This window comes from Diabrotica virgifera, chromosome 6, assembly GCF_917563875.1.
Source record: "Diabrotica virgifera virgifera chromosome 6, PGI_DIABVI_V3a".
Classification (NCBI taxonomy): Eukaryota; Metazoa; Arthropoda; class Insecta; order Coleoptera; family Chrysomelidae; genus Diabrotica; species Diabrotica virgifera.
Window position 1 is genome coordinate 146,392,847 of NC_065448.1, and position 20,240 is coordinate 146,413,086.

The following is a 20,240-nucleotide window of genomic DNA, read 5'->3' on the forward strand; positions in this document are numbered from 1 at the left end:
AAATCTTTCATTATGAGTCTCTCTTTCGTCATATAGAGTTTCCGTCAAGTGATTTACGATGATAAAACCTCAAAAATGCAACTTGGGTATGTAATAGAAAATCATAGCATGGATAATCTGCACCCGGATAATCGGGGTTCTACTGTAAGTTAAAAGGGGACATATCTTTTATACAAAAGATATGTGGGACAAAGGGGGTTTTACCTTCATCATACACATACCAAACTCTACCAACTTGAAGAAATGTTACTAAATAGCATATCAAGCAAATAATCTCATTCTAGCTAAAATCAGACACAATATCAAGTTTTGCCATACCACTACAGAAATATAGTATTGAATTTATATAAAAGTTTTCCCCACATTAACAAATTTTTACATCATTGAACAGTTAATATTAATAATCATATAATATGTACACATAATTATTATGTAAACAAAATTACCACTGCATCTGTTTCATTAGCTAGATTGTCTTTATTTAAACTTGTCTTTGTCTTCTAGTTTACATACAAATCAACAGTTTTCCACTAACTTAAAATGAATTTACCTCTTGTTCAAGCTCTCCAGTAAATTTTTCAGCATAATCAATGTTTTCTTTCTAAGCCAATATTGTTGTCTGATTAAAATATGGAAATGTATTTCTAAACCTTATGACTTTGTATACTTATTTTTTTAAGTTGTAATTCTTTAATTTACTTACATTTCCTTCATTCCTTCTTCCAAAATGGAAATAAAAACGATAAAATCATCTTTGAATCTAAATATGTTAGGTTAGGTTAAGTTAAAGCTGAAATTATAAAAATAAACACAAAAATCAGGTGTGTTCGGAATCCAAACTTACTTTTAAAGCTTATCTACCGGATAACTAACCGGAATATATTATATTATACAAGCAACTATCAAATTAGGAAAAATAGATTTGATTCACTTTTAGAACGCGTAAAGCAACAACATATTTTGACATGTTTTTAAATCTGCCGCGTTTCGATACTGATTAAAAATTTATCCGTACCTCGATAAAGGCCCCGTCTCAATAATTGACAGTTAATTTGATCAAACTTGACAGTTAGTGACACAAAGTGACAGTTAGTATGTATAGTTTGTGTCACTAGTCAAGTTTGACTGTCAAGTTTGATCAAATAACTGTCAATTATTTGATGGTGAGACGGGGCCTTAAAACAAATTCTGGTAAAATTTGAACACCCTGAATTGATAAAGAACAAATCTAGTTTTTAAACATAAGCGAGTTAATCAAAAAAACAGAATGTTAAGAAAACCGGAGTCTATAGTTGGGTTTTAATTTCAGTATTTTATAAATGCCCGGTACACCGTAATAGCAACAATATTATTACAGCGTTATTGTAAAAGAATTAGGCTATAACATATTAAAAAAATCACTTAAATCTGCCAACAGGTTTAGGAAATATAAGACATTAAAAATGACAAAATTTTTAAGTCGACGGATTTCTATATATAAAAATATATTATATTGAACTAAAATCATCTTAATAACATACCTTTTAATGTTCTTTATAATTTGGAGCACGAAATATTGTAAAATATTTCAGTTTCTCTGTAAATACAGTGAAAATTATTAAACAAATGAGAACTGTTAGAATTAATCGGTCTACCAATAGATGTTGCCAAATTTCAACTTCTATTCGTTCGTATTGACTTATTGACACCACATTGACACTGACAGTTCTTGTTCATAGTTCATTTCATATTGATCTTCAATTTAAAATGGAATGTAATGAAAATGAAAATATTAAAGACTCTAGAAACCAAGACATGTTAACACTTATTAAAGATGAAGGAAGTTCTCTAAAGAAATATAACAATATAGAAGTTAAATCTGAACTAGATAAAATCAGTTATGGAGCGTCTGCCTTAGATGAGTATTGTTCAGAGGGTATTAAAGTAGAAAATGATTTATTAGAAGATGTATCTGGTGAAATTAAAGTTAAAATAAAGGAAGAACTGGAGGAGTATAGTATTGGTAAGAAACTGATTTCTCCTCTTCATTTTTAAGTATATTACATTGTGAAAATGTGATATTTCACCCAGGTATTGAAAGATTTTAGGTTTATCTATATGGATTAAACTAATCTTAGATCAGTAGATGTGTTTTTGTTGGTGTAAGCGTAAGGAAGAATCAAATTACTTTTTGCTTTTGTTTTTTTTAAGATACAAGGAGAACCATATTCAATTTAATTTTGTTGTGTATTTAAATATTCCATTGCATAGTTTGGTTTTGCACTATGTCTGCTTGACTTTTCAATGAGGAGGTGCATTCTTACAAAAAATGAGTTCTTTAACGTGAGAACAAGCGGCCAAAATTGTAGCTTTAATTGGAGACAGATAATCGCAGCAATAGCTTGCTGATTTTATGGGAATCCACCAATCCAGCGTTTCAAGTGCTTTAAGAAGGTATAGAGAAAGTGGAGGATACACAAGAAGACCAGTTCCAGGACTCCCCAAGTGCAGAACCCATGCAGGTGACGTTATTTATATCTGCAGACTTTGAGTACACATCATGTTACAGCTATTCCACAATTTGGGAGAGTGATTTCATCGTTTGAAGGTGGTGAAGCTTAAATATTGTGACCTATTCGAACAAATAATATTTAACCCTTAAGTACTAACATCTTAAATCAATGGCGTAAACACTAACTAACCGCCTGACAGACGGGTTTAACATTTTAGTGGTTATTTTTGTTGTTGTTAAATATTTTAATGCAAAAAATGTCTCGATGAGTTACTGAAAGTATTGATTATCTAAAAAACACAGTAATTAATCTAGTTTTTCTGTATTTATTATAATAAAAAACATTTATAACAAGAATGGAAGGATTGTTCGTGTATGTTTTTAGTCCTGAAAAAAAGTGTGATAAAAATTAAACAAATTAAAGAATCTTAATAAAAATTTATAATCAAGTTAAACAAAGCGTAAGAAAAATGAAAATAAAAAGGTTTTTAAAAAATGTTTAAACAAAAAAAAACTGACAGGTACTATAGTTAGGACAGTGTAGCAATGGTAGTCAGTGGCAACATTTTCATCACAAATTGATTCCACTTCGCTTATGTCGTCTTCTACTTCATCAAACCATTTCAAAAGAGGTTCCTCAAGGTCTCTATTCACTTATTTGATGTTTTTTGATGAACTGGGACACATTATGTGTAATGACGAACTGGGCACAAACACTAACACCCTGTCTATTAGACAGAAATCACACTTTGAGTGTAAATATCTTTCGAATAACAACTTGCAGCAAATTGCCGAATTCAATATTACTAAAGAACAACCCAACTTGAAAAGTCATAAACGGGTGACCTTCAAAATTTTCTAGGAAGGGAAATATCCCACTTTCGACAAGCGATGCCGTCTGAGAGACGGGGTGTTAGTACTTAAGGGTTAAAAAATATAATATAATTAACATTGAAATGAAAGTGAGTGTAGGCCACTCGATCTTCATACGTCTTTCCCCTCTTCACTGCCTTCAAACAATGAAATCACTCTCCCAAATTGTTGAATTGCAGCATAAACAACTGTGAAATGATCTTTGCACAGTCTGCAGTATTCGAATAAGTGCCAAGTTGGTTATAAACAAATTAGGGAAGTTTGGATAAATAAGGAATCAGTGCCATAATGCCTGCTACTGCTTCACTGTTAACGAGGGCACACTGTATGGCATGTTTAAGGTTTGCACCAGAGCATATCGATTGAATATTAACTAAAGTTCACTTTACAAGTTGACATTTACCCATAGGAATTGCATTGTAAACATACCAACTTTAAATTGAAAGTCCACTTTAACTTTATTATGAAATCGAGCGTTAAAGAAAAGACTGTACAAAAGTGCAAGTCTTGACTCATCAGTAAAAAGCATATTAGCCCAGTCATTAACATATTAATTGACATGTTCTGGTGCAAACCTTAAACATGCTACATGATGTGCCCTCGTTAACACTGGAGCAGTAGCATTCTGGCTCTGATTCCAAATTCCATTAATCTGTTTCTAACCAAATTGGCACTAATTCAATCATTGTAAGCTGTGGAGAGATCATTTCTCAGTTGTCTAGCTATAACATGACGGGAACGCAAAGTCTGCAGATGAAAATAATGTTCACCTGCTAGGCTCATGCACCTGGGAATTCCTGGAACTGGTCTTCTTGTGTATCCTCCATTTGCTCTATACCTTCTTAAAGCACTTCAAATGCTGGATTGGTGGATTCCCAAAACATCAGCAATATATTGCTGTGATCATCCATCTCGAATTAAAGCTACAATTTGGGCTGCTTGTTCTGATATTAAATTACTGATTTTTTGTAAGAACACACCCCCTCATTGAAAAATCAAGCAGATATCATGCACAGATCAAATTCTCAAACACAGATGTCTAAAATAAATATTCTCTTTTAACAACGTTTTGTTTACTGTTTATAGGTTTGTAGACACCTAAAAGAGACGATAAGTGTTATAGACCAGGACGCATCTGTAAAATTATTAGTACATTTGGACATTGAGAGGTGACTCAAATTTTTTTGCAGAAATTGCTTGAAAATAACTCAAATAATAATATTTGAGTTATCCTCCCTCTCAAAAAGGTCCATAACATTGTTTAAATAATCAAAATGTCAAAAAATGAAGGAAAAATTCGATTTTTTTCTTCGTTTTTTGATTATAACTTTAAAAGTATTCATTTCCAAGAAAAGTTGTAGTGACATAAAAGTTGCGTAATTAAATTTTCTACAATATATAATTGGTAAATATTTAAAAAATAGTCACCCTTGTTGAAAAATAGCAATAATTGTGAAAAAACCATACAAAAACAAGTATTCGCATTTTACATTCTTCAACCATTTATGCTACACTTAGGATCTTCATATTTCACCCAGAATATCTTTATGATACAGTCAAACAACACTGTAAATTTCATTAAGATCGGTCCAATAGATTTTGCAAAATAAATTCTGCAATCCAGCTTTCGCAAAAAAATTCATTTTTTCAAAATGTTACAGGACTGAAAATAAAGCAGATAGTAAGTTGAAATTTTTTTTACTTATAGAAGTGTACTGTACCTTTCATATGCAATTTGCAAAACTAATACTACCACGGTGTCAGGAATTTTTTTAAATAAACATTAATTATTGGTGCTACACGCAGGACAGCCGATAGTTTGCTCTGATTGGGCATTCCAATGACCTTTGATAATGATTGATACATTTTATTTTTAATTACATTTCGATATAAATAAATAAATTTGTTTATTGCAAAATAAAAACATACTCTATCCTTTGAAATAACACTATTTTTATTAAAAACTTTCTTTGTTCATATATTTTAACTTAGAGAATAAAATTTTATTATTTTTAAACATATGCAATTGTTTAAACAATATTTCACACAGATTAGTTTTGATTTTTGTGGAATTAAAATACAACAAAATATAGAGTAAGAAAATAATATATTAGATAAAGATTGGAAGAAATTTTGGTGGAAATCAACTTGTGTGAATCGAACACCGCTGTCCTGCACGTATCACCAAAAATTAATGTTTATTTAAAAAATTTCCTGACGCCGTGGTAATTAATCGATTTTAATTTTGCAAATTGCAAATGAAAGGTACAGTACGCTTCTATAAGCAAAAAAAATTCAACTTGCTATCTGCTTTATTTGCAGTGCTGCAACATTTAAAAAAAATGAATTTTTTTTGCAAAAGCTGGATTGCAAAATTTATTTTGCAAAATCTATTAAACCGATCTTAATGAAATTCACAGTGTTGTTTAACTATATCATAAAGTTTTTTTGGGTAAAATATGACGGTCCTAAGTGATAAATGTTTGAAAAACGTAAAATGCAAATACTTGTTTTTGTATGGATTTTTTCGCAATTATTGCTATTTTGCAACAAGAGTGACTATTTCTTAAATTTTTAACCAATTCTATATTGTAGGAAATTTCATTGCGCAATATTTATGTCAGTATTGCTTTTCTCAGAAATGAATAGTTTTAAAGTTATAATCAAAAAACCAATAAAAAAATCGAATTTTTCCTTCACATTTTGACATTTTAATTATTTAAACAATTTCCTGACCTTTTTGAGAGGGAGGATAACTTAAATATTATTATTTGAGATATTTTCAAGCAATTTCTGCAAAAAAATTTGAGTCACCTCTCAACGTCCATCTCCAAACAGATGCGCCCTGGACTATTAGTGTATTTCTGTTATGCTATATTATGGTATGCTTATTATTATACTTTAAGCTATAATAAAAATATATTTTCTGTATTCTTTAAACTCTTGTTAGAATATAATTCACAATAAAATAATGTTTTTTTTTCAAAAACAATATTGTAGACTTTGTATCCAATTAATTTGTAGGGAGTCCTATATTATGTATGTTTATTACAAATAAGGTATTTGATTATTTTTTTAAGTTTTATATTGTTGATTATAATGTTAAGCCCACCTCATACTTACAAGTTTTTAGTTGAACAACTATTTAGTGGAATCGTGAAGGTATTGTAATTTGTTGTCGACTAAACTATTTAGTTGTGTAGGGTGCGCATACACTCGATAGTTGCATTGGAGATTTCAGTGTGTCAATATGTTGGAGTTAATTCGTTGATGACTGATGATTCGTTGTAGAATTTTTTGTTGATACATATTTGAGATGGGCACGACACTTTGGACAATTGATTGTGCGAATATCTGGAAGGTTGTGTAATTAAGTAGCTAGTACTTAGTAGCTGAGATGATATCCTGTTACGATGGGTAGGGCATTTTCAAGAGTTGCTGGAAGGGGAACCTACTAACAACATAGAGCTGGAATACCGAAATGAGGAGCTCGTGGAACCCCCCTCGGTAGAAGAAGTGAAAATATCTGTTGAAAAACTAAGGAACCACAAATCTCCGGGCAGCGATGGCATCCCAGCAGAGTTATTTAAGCACGGTGTAGAGCAGATCACCAAGGTGATGCGAGAAATTGTTTGTAATATTTGGTCTGAGGAGCAAATGCCTGAAGAATGGAGTTTAGGCTTAATATGCCCGTTACACAAAAGGGAAACCAACTGGAATGCAATAATTACCGCGGAATAACTCTCCTAAATACAGCATACAAGATATTGTCAAACATTTTACACGAGAGATTGAAGCCCTATACCGAAACGTTTCTAGGAGAATATCAGGCAGGATTCAGGCGCGGACGTTCAACCATTAACCAGATCTTTACACTACGACAGATCCTCGAAAAAGCGCAAGAGTTTAACATAGATATGTACCATATTTTTGTTGATTTTAAAGCGGCATATGACAGTGTCTTAAGACCAAGTCTTTACAATGCTATGAATGAGTTGGGAATTTCAAAAAAACTCATATCTATGATAAAAGTGACAATGGCAAAGATGCTATCAGCAGTAAAAATTCAAAACGACTCGTCAACCCCATTCGAAATACATAAGGGGTTAAGGCAGGGAGATGCGCTGGCGTGTCAGCTTTTTAATGTAGCCTTAGAAAAAGTTGTACGAGACGCTAATTTAGATAGCAGAGGAACAATATTTAATAGATCAGTCCAAATTCTTGCATATGCAGATGACGTGGACATTATAACAAGAACCAGAGCGAGAACTGCGGAAATCCTAACCGATCTAGTAGCAGCAGCAGAACTAATGGGGTTACATATAAATCAAAATAAAACAAAATTCATGGCGACCAACACAAACACAAGAGCTGGAAATGTTGACGCAGATCTAATCATCAATGACCAAAACTTCGAAGCGGTCAAAGAGTTCATATATCTAGGGACATCGGTTAACCCCAATAATAACACATCTGAGGAAATAAAAAGGCGAATAATAATTGCAAACAGGTGTTATCATGGTCTATCAAAGTACTTATCTAACAAACGTCTATCTCAAAAAACTCGTATAAGGCTGTATAGAACATTGATAGTCCCCGTTCTCACATTTGGTTCAGAGTAGGGCTTCCAATCCCGCAATACCGAGATCTCGATATTGCGGGATCCCGTCTCGGTATTGCGGGATCCCGCGTCATTTTCCAATCCCGCGGGATTACAGGCGCAGGATCCGCGGGATTTTCGGGACTGAAAAAAGCGTACATTACTGCTGTAGCTACGCTCAAAATTATAAAAAAACTGGAAAATAATTATTCAAGGTTAGCTTCAGAATTAGCTTTATCTTTGTGCCGTATTTTACAACGACGTAGAAATGTGACTGCACTACTGATTTATCTCCAAAAGCCTCGTAGTTACCAAGCGTCGTGTGACGATGAAACTTTTCATCTCCCACCAAAAAGTTTACTTTGAAAAGAAATTAATGATTTTGTAACAGGAATGAACTTCAGCCTTTGAAATTCATCTGAGAGCAATGATGACAAATAGGCTGATCAAGTAAGAAACACGTGAGAAACAATGTCATATAGAGGTTCCATCATCGGGTTCCGATCTTGATCTTACATTGCAACAGAAGTTAGAGTTAAATATATCATCAGCATGTAATGTATTTACCTTGCCCGTCGCCATCTCGAGCTAGTACACTTGAGTCCATTATTAAAATAGAAATGACGCTCTATGAATCTGGGGAGTCAATGTAATCTTACATTTAGGTACATATAAAGCCTAAAAAGGAATACCGTCGACGTATGGAAGCCGAAAGGGCATTTTCTGCTGCTGGCTATATTGTGTCTAAAATACGCAGGAGTTTGGCAGATGACAGTTTAGATTTAGATATTGGCTCGTATGAATAAAAATGAGAATGTAGTTTATACTCCAAATTTTGGAGTACATACTCCACGCGGTAGTATCTACTCTTATGTACGGTGGGTGGGTAGAAACTTATCACATCAACATATTTTTATTCGTATGAAATGTAGTATAAACTTATACTCTATGCTTATACTCATGAGAACATACTCGGAGTTTATACTCCGTTTTAATTCATACCATCTAATTTGTTGTGTTTCCTTTGCAAACTATTTTCAATAGGGCTTTTCATTTACAGTCGTTTGTTTCGAGCTTCTGTCATATGTCGTATAATCCGTGCATATTAATATTATACACAGATTATACAACATATGACAGAAGCTCGAAACAAATGACAGTCGATGAAAAGCCCTATTGAAAGCTTTAGCTAAATAATAGTAACTTACAGCTAAGTAATATAGCAACTAAATTAGTAAACTAAAATATTTTTGGGTTTATGTGGTTGATTTTAAAAATTTTGTTGGTGTATTTTTTGAAGAAGATAGATTTTTTGTTTTTTCCGTATTTGTTAGTGTTTTTTGTGAAGAAAAACCAGTTTTGATCTCATACTAATAGTAATACTTAAGTAAATGTGGAGTTAGTTGATTAATAATTTATTGTTTCATTTGCCTTATATAAATGACTATTTTCAATATGCGGATCCCGCAAATACCGAGATCCCGCGGGATTGAAAATTCGTAGTCCCGCAAATACCGAGATTGAACTCAGGCTGCCGGATTGGAAGCCCTAGTTCAGAGGCATGGACGCTAACTAAAACAGATGAATCCGCTCTATCAATTTTTGAAAGAAAGGTACTACGCAAGATATTCGGAGCGGTTTGTGAGAACGGAATATGGAGGCGTAGATATAACTTTGAACTGCAGAATATCTACAAGCAAACGTTTGGTGGAAAAGATATTATCACTATAATTAAGCGAAATCGCCTGCAGTGGGCAGGACATGTAGCCCGAGCCCCTGAATCGAACATGATAAAAAGGATTCTAACAGCTCAACCCGTGGGAATGAGAAGACGGGGTAGACCAAAGTTGAGGTGGATGGACGGGGTAACACAAGATGCCGAGAAGATCGGAGTCGGCAACTGGAAAGTGCAGGCAAGGGACAGAACAGAATGGCGTAGAACGCTTGAGAAGGTCGAGGCCCTCTAAGGGCTGTAGCACCATGATGATAATGATGAAGTAGTTAGTAGCTGTAAAGGCCCTTAACTCTTCTATTTGTTATTGTTTGAAATACTTGTAAAATTTGAATTTTTACATCAAGTTTTACATTGTCTGTAAAGACTGTAATGAAGGAACTATTGAAAGTGCAAAGTTTTTGCCCTTATCTGCATCTTCCTTAAAGATATTTTGTTGCATTTGCATTTCCCATTCTTTTTCTATTAATAGTTTACTTAGCCAATCGAGGTGTTTCTATTTCATTTAATTTCGTAATATTTGTATAACTTCTTATAATTTGATTAAGAAATGTATAATAAACAGCATATCAAAAAGTTGTACTCCACAAGCGGATGCTTAATTTTTTATTAAACAAATGAACTCCAAAATTGGTTGTTATGTAGATGCTCCCAACTGAACGATCATCAAACAACTGTGGCTACCTCTGTACCTTGCGAAATATTTTTTTTTCAAAAACAGAATCATTATATCCGATAGACGAACAAGACTTACCACAGCAAAAGTGAAACAAATCACATTTTTCAATATGAATCTGAAATAAACTTTCTAATGTTCAATTAAAACAATTAGTTTTTATAAATGTCTGTAACATATTTAACAACACTATATTATATGTTTGAGTGTATTTTTTAATAATTATTATTATAATTTAAACCACAAAATTTATATTTTTCGTTATTTAAAATAATTAGATGTTTTATACTTTTATGTAATAAGAAAAAATTGTTTAGAGTTGTATTTTGTTTTATAAGCTAAAATTATATTTATTGTTGCCAATCTTGGTAACATTTTACATTTTTTGTAGTTTTTACTAAAATTATTTTGTATTTTGAATAGTAATAATGAATGCTTCCGGTAAAAACAACCATTACTGATTTTGCCCGTCTCTACTCACAACTGAACGATTGTCAAACAACTGTTGAGTTGAATGTATGTGCAAAGGCATCTAACGCCATGGGAATTGAGCTGCTTATCGATATGATAGAAAATACATCGCATAAAGAAAAGAGAACTCCAAGAAATGGAAGAACTAAATAAACCAACAGAAACCAGAAAATTCTACCAAAAACTTAACAAAAGCAGAAAAGAATTTAAACCAAGAACAATGATGTGCAGAGACAAAGAAGGGGATATAGTAACTCAACAGAGAAATAGTACAAAGACGGACAGAATTCTTCAAAACAATGTTTGAAAAAAAACGGAGATCCACTATATGATGATGGAATTATAATTCTGGATCAAACAGATACCAGAGAAACAACCCCCCCCCTTCAGTAGCTGAAATGCAAGAAGCAGTTACCAGACTGAAAAACAACAAGTTACCTGGATTAGACAACATTAGCGCAGAATTAATAAAGGAAGGCGGAGACTCCCTATTGAATGTGATACACGAACGAATAGTGAACATATGGAATAATAAACAACTGCCCCAAGACTGGAGTACCGGAGTAATTATTCCACTACATAAAAAGGGAGATCAGCTTCAATGTAAAAACTTCTTCTTCTTTGGGTGCCATCTTCTTAGCGAAGGTTGGCGATGATTTCTGCAAAGTCTTCTCTATTTTGGGCTTTTCTTATTAGACTTTGAAAGTCTAATCCTGTCCATTCTTTGATGTTGCGCAGCCAGGTCATTTGTCGTCTATCCGGGCCGCGTCTTCCTTCTATTTTCCCTTCCATAATAAGTTGAAGGAAGTTATACCTGTCGTGTCTAAATATGTGTCAAAGATAAGATGTTTTACGTTTTTTCGACAATTTCGGTAAGTTCACGTTCTCTATTCATACGCCTTAAAACTTCTTCATTTCTAACACAGTCGGTCCATGGAATTTTCAGCATACGACGAAATACCCAAATCTCAAAGCTCTCTAAACACTTTATCATGCGGTATCGTAGGGACCGATCAAGATTGCGGGCAGTGAGTAACTGTCGCATCTTTAAGAAGGTGTTTCTTGCCTGTTCTATTCTACATTTAATCTCTTGTTCTTGGTATAAGGTTTCATGTATCCAACATCCTAGATACTTAAACTTTTTCACTTGTTCAACGAGATTGTTGTTGACTAGGAAGTTTAAAACTGGTGTGTTTTTTTGAAACTACCATTGTTTTAGTTTTTTTACATTCACCTTGAGGCCATATAGTTCTCCTTCTCGCACTATTTTGGTTAACAGAATTTGTAATTCTTCTTCACTGCCAGCAATCAGTACTGTATCATCGGCGTACCTGATGTTGTTCACGATTTGTCCATTGACTTTTATGCCTTCTTGTGCTTCATCTAGAGCTCGTGCAAAAATTTTCTCTGAGTACAAGTTGAATAATAATGGTGATAATATACAACCTTGTCTAACTCCTCTTTGGATGCTTATGGTTTCAGTATCATCCATTTCGGTTCTAACAGAGGCGTTTTGATTCCAGTAGAGTTCACGTATTGTATTAATGTCGTTTGGATCCAGGTTCTTTTTTGCAAGCATCCTATTAGCTGATCATGTTTGACTTATTGTTCTATTGTCTGAGAATAGATTTTGTATGTATGTTCGCCATTCAACGCTTATTTCTTCTATTGTGGTCAGGACTATATTATCCGTGCTTGTTATTGTGCCACTCTGCCGAGCGTTTCTAATCCCACACATTTCTTTAATTTTCTTATGGAGAAGTCTATCATCATGCTTATTCTGTAGGCCGTGTAAAAACTACCGGGCAATAAGGCTACTTACTGAACATATAAAATACTGTCAAATATTGTTTATGAGCGATTGAAACCATTGAGAGTGCCTATGATAGCATCCATCGAGAATTTCAGATCCACGCCCTGAAAGAGTTTAATATTCTAACTCAACTCATTGATATAATAAAAGAAACACAAAGTACAAAACAAAATTCGAATTCAAAACGCACTAACAGATACAATCCATGTTAGAATGGCCCTACGACAGGGAGATGCCCTATCCTGTATTCTATTCAACATCACATTAGAGAAAATAATTAGAGAGTCAAAAGTCAAAACCAGAGGAACAATAATAACAAAAAGTGTACAAATATTGGCATTTGCAGATGATGTTGATATCATAGCTAGAAGCAAAAGAGAGATGATAGAAGAATTTAATGCGATAAAAGAGCGGCACAAAACAGTGGCCTAAGCATTGATGAAATAAAAACCAAATACCTGAAGGCCAGCAAATCGACAGGCCAAAGAAATCTACAGAATCTGACAATAGGAGACTATAACACCGAAAGCGTGAAAAATTTTACATATCTAGGTTCACCTGTTACTGCAGATAACAATGTCAGTGAAGAAGTTAAGAGAAGAATACATATTGGTAATAAAACATATATGTAATGGACTAATTAAACATCTAAGATCGAACAGCATCACAAGAAAAACAAAATGCAAAATATACAAAACCCTGATAAAACCGGTCGTTATATATGGATCAGAGACATGGACACTGTCGAAAAGCGATGAGAACCTATTACGGCACGCATCCATACAAGGGCGAACCCCGCTTCGTGTAGCAGCTCCACATAGTGGATACGTCGGCGAACCCCGCTCGGAACTCACCGTCTTCGATCCAACCGGATTGCGGTTTATATGTGGGGAGCTCATAGCGTATCCATTCGAGCTTCTACACGGAGCGGGGTTCGCCCTTGTATGGATTCATGCAGTTAGGTACGTGTGAACGAAAAATCCTTAGTCACATATACAGGGTGTTTGGTAAAGAATGGGCTGTACAGGACTTATATTATCATTCCAAAATAAAAGCAACTCATATTCATTTAATTTTTAAATATCTTAAAACAAACATTGCCTTTGTTGTAAATAACTAGGTGACACAAATTTCCCAATATAATGCACTTGTTTCAAGATCACCTTAGTCAGCTATTTTGATATAATTATTTCATTAGGTCGAATCGTGTCAACAATCATAATAAACAATTGGGATTGATTATAGATACGTAACAAGTAAAGAAAGAGATCATTCATTATTCAGCATTCATTATTCAACCATCAAGGTAGTTATAATATAGACTTTCGTCCACCAACTTGTAACTGATAATAATTAGTAGTGTTCAATAAATAAAGTATGAACAAATAGTGTATTCCTAACAACTAACCCTCTTCTCAGAGTAACTACCCCATTACGACACGTATTCTATTATATGGCGACCCTGCCAGGATGGATGTACAGGACTTATATTATCATTCCTTAGTCATAGATTAGCTTCATAGCTTAGTCTTAGATTCCTGAGAGTAAAATAGGCCGATTTAAGCTAACTTGCCTTAGTACGAAAGTTGATAATAACCGAAATACAGTCAAAGTTAAACTTTTATTTTATTTATTCTTGAATATTTCCTAACAAACATGGGATAATAAGACAAAATTTGGAAAGCGAGGGTTTTTTGGAACGAGAAATCTAAATTCGCCACCAAAAATGATGTATTACCCAGAGGGCGCCACATACGCCTTTCAGCGCTTATTTAATAGGTTCAATATTTTTTATTAGCCGCTCTACATACTTTTTGAGTCAAAACTTTTATTCTTTTAATATTTTTACTTAAAAAAGGTATACTACATTCATCTCGCTAAACTCAACCGTTTACGAGATAAACGCATTTTAAATCTGCGAGGCAACATAATTTTTTGCATATCATTGTAGTTAAATCCGAAAAATAACTTAAAACCATAAAAATTTACAAAAATGTATCGCAGATTTCTTCAAATGGAATTTGCGATGCAATGACATAATTATGAAACCTGGCACAATTATTATTGTTTCAAGTTTATTTTTCGGGTCTAACTACAATGATATTATGCAAAAAATTCTGTTGTATCGCAGATTTAAAATGCGTTTATCTCGAAAACAGTTGAGTTTTGCGAGATGAATGTAGTATACCTTTTTTAAGTAAAAATATTAAGCGAATAAAAATTTTGATTCAAAAAGTATGTAGAGTGGGGGATAAAAAAATGGAACGTATCAAATGAGCGCTGAAAGACGTATGTGGCGCCCTCTGGGTAATACATCATTTTTGGTGGCGAACTTAGATTTCTCATAAAAAAAAACCCGCTTACCAAATTTCGTGTTGTTATACCATGCCTGTCAGGAAATATTCAAGAATAAATAAAATGAGAGTTTTACTTAGACACCCTGTATTTCGGTTATTATCAACTTTCATACTAAGGTAAGTTAAATCGACCTATTTTAAGCTCAGGAATCTAAGGTTAAGCTATGGCCCATTCTTTATCAAACACCCTGTATAAGGGGTGAAAGAAAATGACATATGGCGCAGAAGATATAATTTTGAACTATACACAGCATACAACGAACCCGACGTCATAACATCCATAAAGATCGGACCTCTGCGCTGGATGGGCCATGTTGAACGGATGTGGGAGACTGAAACACCAAAACATATAATGAGGCAGACACCAGTAGGGAGAAGGTCAAAGGGAAGGTCCAAACTTAGATACATGGAACAAGTGGAACAAGATCTCAAAACACTTAAGATTACTAACTGGAAAACAAAGCAAGGAACAGAACCGAATGGCGGAAAATCCTAGAGCAAGCCAGGACCCAAAAAGGGTTGTCGAGCTACTGATGATGGTGATCGATAGTTGTGCGACTTTTGAGTCAAAAGGCGATCGAGGAGGTCTTTTGATTTTTTTGTCGAGCTACTATCGAGTTGACAGTAGGCTTCTCAATATATTCCTACAGACTTATAATACACAACTAATTAGTTGTTCGACTAAAAGTTGTATGTATGCGGTGGGTCTTATTTAGATCTGAACATTTTGTTACAGTTTTTCTATTACTTTATTTCTTTTATACTTATTATTTTTGTTCTAACATATACCTTGCTTTTAGAAAAAAACAAATTTTTATTTCTTATAATTTGGTTTTTATTTTAGGTGCTCCACAGGATACTATATTGGAAGTTACAATTACCAGACCATTATATTATCCCAAAGTACATTTGAAAACTACTGGCGAAAGATCATATGAATGTGAAATTTGTAATAAGGTGTATACTACAAAAAGTAATTTAAATACTCATATGAGAATTCACACTGGTGAAAGACATAACTGTGAAATTTGTAGTAAGCAGTTTACTACAAAAGGTGCTTTAAATACGCATATCAGAGTTCATACTGGTGAAACACCTTATAAATGTGAAATTTGTAATAAGCAGTTTAGTCACAAATATTCTCTGGATAAACATAAGGTAGTTCATACTGGTGAAAAACCTTATAAATGTGAAATTTGCAGTAAGCAGTACGCTCAAATAAATAGTTTCAATTATCATATGAAAGTTCACAGTGGTGAAAAACCTTATAAATGTGAAATTTGTAGTAAGCAGTTAACTACAAAACGTAGTTTAAATGATCATGTGCTTGCTCACACTTGTGATAGTCCCTATAATTGTGAAATTTGTAGTAAGCAGTTTACTACAAAAGGTAGTTTAAATATTCATATGAGAATTCACACTGGTGAGACACCGTATAAATGTGAAATTTGTAGTAAGCAGTTCCATCAGCTAAGTAGTTTAAATAATCATATGAGAAATCACACTGGTGAAACACCTTATAAATGTGACATTTGTAGTAAGCAGTTTCGTCATCAAGGTAATTTAGATTATCATATGAAAGGTCACACTAGTGAGAGACCTTACAAATGTGATATTTGTCTTGAACAGTTTTCTCACAAAAGTACTTTAAATAATCATAATATGGCAGTTCACATGTATGAAAAACCTTATAAATGTGAAATTTGTAGTAAGCAGTTTACTAAACTAAGTAATTTAAAGGATCATTTGAGAATTCACACTGGTGAAAAACCTTACATATGTGAAATTTGTTTTAAACAGTTTTCTCATAAAAGTACTTTAAATAAACATATGGCAGTTCACATAAGTGAAAAACCTTATAAATGTGAAATTTGTACTAAGCAGTTCACTTTAATAAGTCTTTTAAATGCTCATAAAAGAGTTCACACTGGTGAAAGTCTTTATAACTGTGAAATTTGTAGTAAGCAGTTTACTAGAAGATATTGTTTAAATAATCATATGAGAACTCACACTGGTGAAACACCTTATAAATGTGAAATTTGTAATAAGCAGTTTAGTCACCTAAGCGGTTTTGATTATCATATGAGAGTTCACACTGGCGAAAAACCTTATAAATGTGAAATTTGTACTAAACAGTTCATTCTAATAAGTCATTTAAATATTCATAAAAGAGTTCACAGTGGTGAAAAACCTTATAAATGTGTAATTTGTAGTAAGCAGTTTATGAAACTAAGTAATTTAAAGAGTCATATGAGAATTCACACTGAAGACAAACCTTATAAATGTGAAGTTTGTGATAAGCGGTTTACTATAAAAGGTAATTTAAATAGTCATATGAGACTTCACACTGGTGAAAAACCTTATAAATGTGAAATTTGTAGTAAGCAATTTACTCAAAAAAGTACTTTAAATAGTCACATTCAAGTTCACACTGAAAAAAGTCTTTACTAATGTGAAGTTCGTAGGCAGCGTGCTTGATTATTTCATTCATAGGAGATTCTTACCAATAGAAAGCTACAGAAATAATAATTACAGCGATTATTTCACTCATAGGAGATTCTGACCAATAGAAAGCTACAAAAATAAAAATTAAAGTGATAATTTTTGATAATATCCCGTTGTCAAGTGATATATTTAGTAGTTAAGATCTAAGGCTACTTATGTCTATCTTAGTTACTAATGTTTTTTATGGTGCTAGATTAATATAACTGATAAACTACTTAAAGTACGAACACGTTTACGTCGTACACCAGGTGTTAACGGTTTCACCCCGTATGAGCTTATGTTCGGACGAGAAACTAGAACGAATCTTCATGCAATGTTAAGAAAACCATGCAAACACACAACTTCCTTTCCATCAGACAGGCCTACACCTGGTAGGGAATTTGCCTTGGGAGACAGAGTTCAGGCTATAAAGTACTGCAGTGATCAACGATGGGTATTTGGAAAGGTAATCAGACGCATAGGTTACTTACATTATGAAATACGAACAGATGATGGTCTACTTTGGAAACATATTAACTCATTTCGATCCGAGAAAACCTCTAATCATAGCCACGGATGCTTCACCAACAGGACTTGGAGCAGTCCTTTCACACATAGTTAAAGACGGCTCAGAAAGACCGATAGCTTTTGCGTCAAGAACCTTAACCAATGTCGAAAAGAAATACAGTCAGATTGATAAGGAAGCGACTGCGATATACTGGGGTATAAAATTTTTTTTTTCATTTTTGCTATGGACGAAAATTTACTGTGATTACTGACCACAAACCGTTAACATCAATCTTTCATCCCCACCATAATCTACCAGAACTGAGTACAATGAGACTTTTTCATTATGCTCATTTTTTATCTGGATTTGATTATGATATACAGTACAGAACAAGCACAAAAAATTCCTACGGTTTCCTGTTGAGAACACAAATACATATGAAGTAGATCAACATCTTCTTCTTCTTCTTTAAGTACCGTGCCCAAATTTTTAGGCGTGGGTAGCTTCCATAACAATTTGCCGATATCGTTCTCGATCTTGTGCGGCATGTAACAATTGATCTGCTGATAAGCCAGTCCATTGATGAAGGTTTCGGAGCCATGAATATTTCTTCCGACCAATTCCTCTTTTTCCGTCGATCTTTCCATTGAGTATTAACTGCAGCATCCTGTATCTACTACCTCTCATTATATGCCCGAGATATTCAAGTTTTCTCTTTTTTATCATCTTGGTTAAATCACCTACGCCTTGACCTACTCTGTTTAAGACTTCTCTGTTTGAAATGCGTTGAACCCAAGATATTCTGAGCATTCTACGATACGACCACATCTCAAAGGCTTCTAATTTGTTCATCATGTACATGAATCCTTCATGATCCAGGTTTCACATCCATATAGTAGATCAACATGTATACCAAATACAACAAATTCAGATATTAGAAATTAGCCCAGATATTATCGCTAAGGAGACAGAAAATGATATCGAATTACAGAAAATAATTAAAGCACTAAGAACAGGTCAATCTCTGAAACAATATGGATACCAAGACAATGAATTTAAAAATGAATAACCATTTTCAATTTCGTTGAAAACTTAGACACAATGAATTTAGAGGAACAAGGGTCGTAATACCACATAAATTTCGTAAATTTATTCTTAACGAACTGCACGCGGGACATATTGGTATATTAAAGATGAAACGAAACAACTAGCACGCAGTCATGTCTACTGGAAAAATATTGATAAAGATATTGAAGAAAAAGTGAAAGCATGTAGATCATGCCGTTTAGAACAAAATGAGCCAGCAAAGACACATTTACATCACTGGGAAGAGCCCACAGGTCCCTGGGAAAGAGTCCATATTGACTTTGCTGGACCAATTTGTGGTTCTCAACTATTCATTGCGGTAGATGCATATACAAAATGGGTGGAAATTATATCTACAAAGGTAACAACTAGCTCGTGGTGTATACAAACGCTAAGACAAATATTTGCCACGTTCGGAAATCCATATGTGCTGGTATCTGACAACGGTCGAAAATTTGTTTCAGCAGAATTTAACAAATTTCTATCCAATTGCGGTATCACCCATAGAATTATTGCTCCATATCACCCAGCAACGAACGGTCAAGCAGAACGATTTGTACAAACTATAAAAAGGACCCTGCGCAGTAAATTTGTACTAACATAAATACATTACATAAATTACAATAAAATTTTGGTTTTGAACAGTTTTATTCATGAAATAATCGTCACCAATTGCACTCAATCTCTAAAATTATTATCGAATTGTTTCCCTCGTGCCACTTTGACATAATTTCACTGCCCTTCGGGCCGTGAAATTAAAACTGTCAAAGTGTCACTCGGGAAAAATTCGATAATTTTAGAGCTCTTGTGCAATTACTACTGAAAATCACAAACGCCCATTTGTCTGCTGGACAATTATCGCTTTATTACAGCGATTATTTTTTGATGATTTTAACTTCCAATCGTATAGTAAGATATTTGATCACGTGTTTAATTCTGTCCAATCAGAATAAAATTATACTGAGAATTATCTACTGTAGAAAATTACCGATAGAATTTTTTTAAGTAGATTGTTTCTGTTTAATGGCAACCAGTTTCCTAGTTTTGACAACTGTCACATTTAAGAAAATATCCATAATATACGTATTAAAAAATAATCTTACGAATATCACACGACAGTAAGAATAAATAAGAAAATAATGCTTCATT

At 33.5% G+C, this 20,240-nt stretch overlaps 1 protein-coding gene across 1 annotated transcript; it reads left to right on the forward strand.

Moving 5' to 3' along the window:
- Positions 1 to 1,692: 1,692 nt before the first annotated feature.
- Positions 1,693 to 19,852, forward strand: LOC126886915 (zinc finger protein 271-like). The gene is made up of 2 exons (XM_050654076.1): positions 1,693 to 2,002; positions 15,858 to 19,852. The coding sequence occupies exons 1-2, from the start codon at positions 1,747 to 1,749 to the stop codon at positions 17,462 to 17,464; spliced, it is 1,863 nt and encodes a 620-aa protein (XP_050510033.1). The 5' UTR covers positions 1,693 to 1,746; the 3' UTR covers positions 17,465 to 19,852.
- Positions 19,853 to 20,240: the final 388 nt, after the last annotated feature.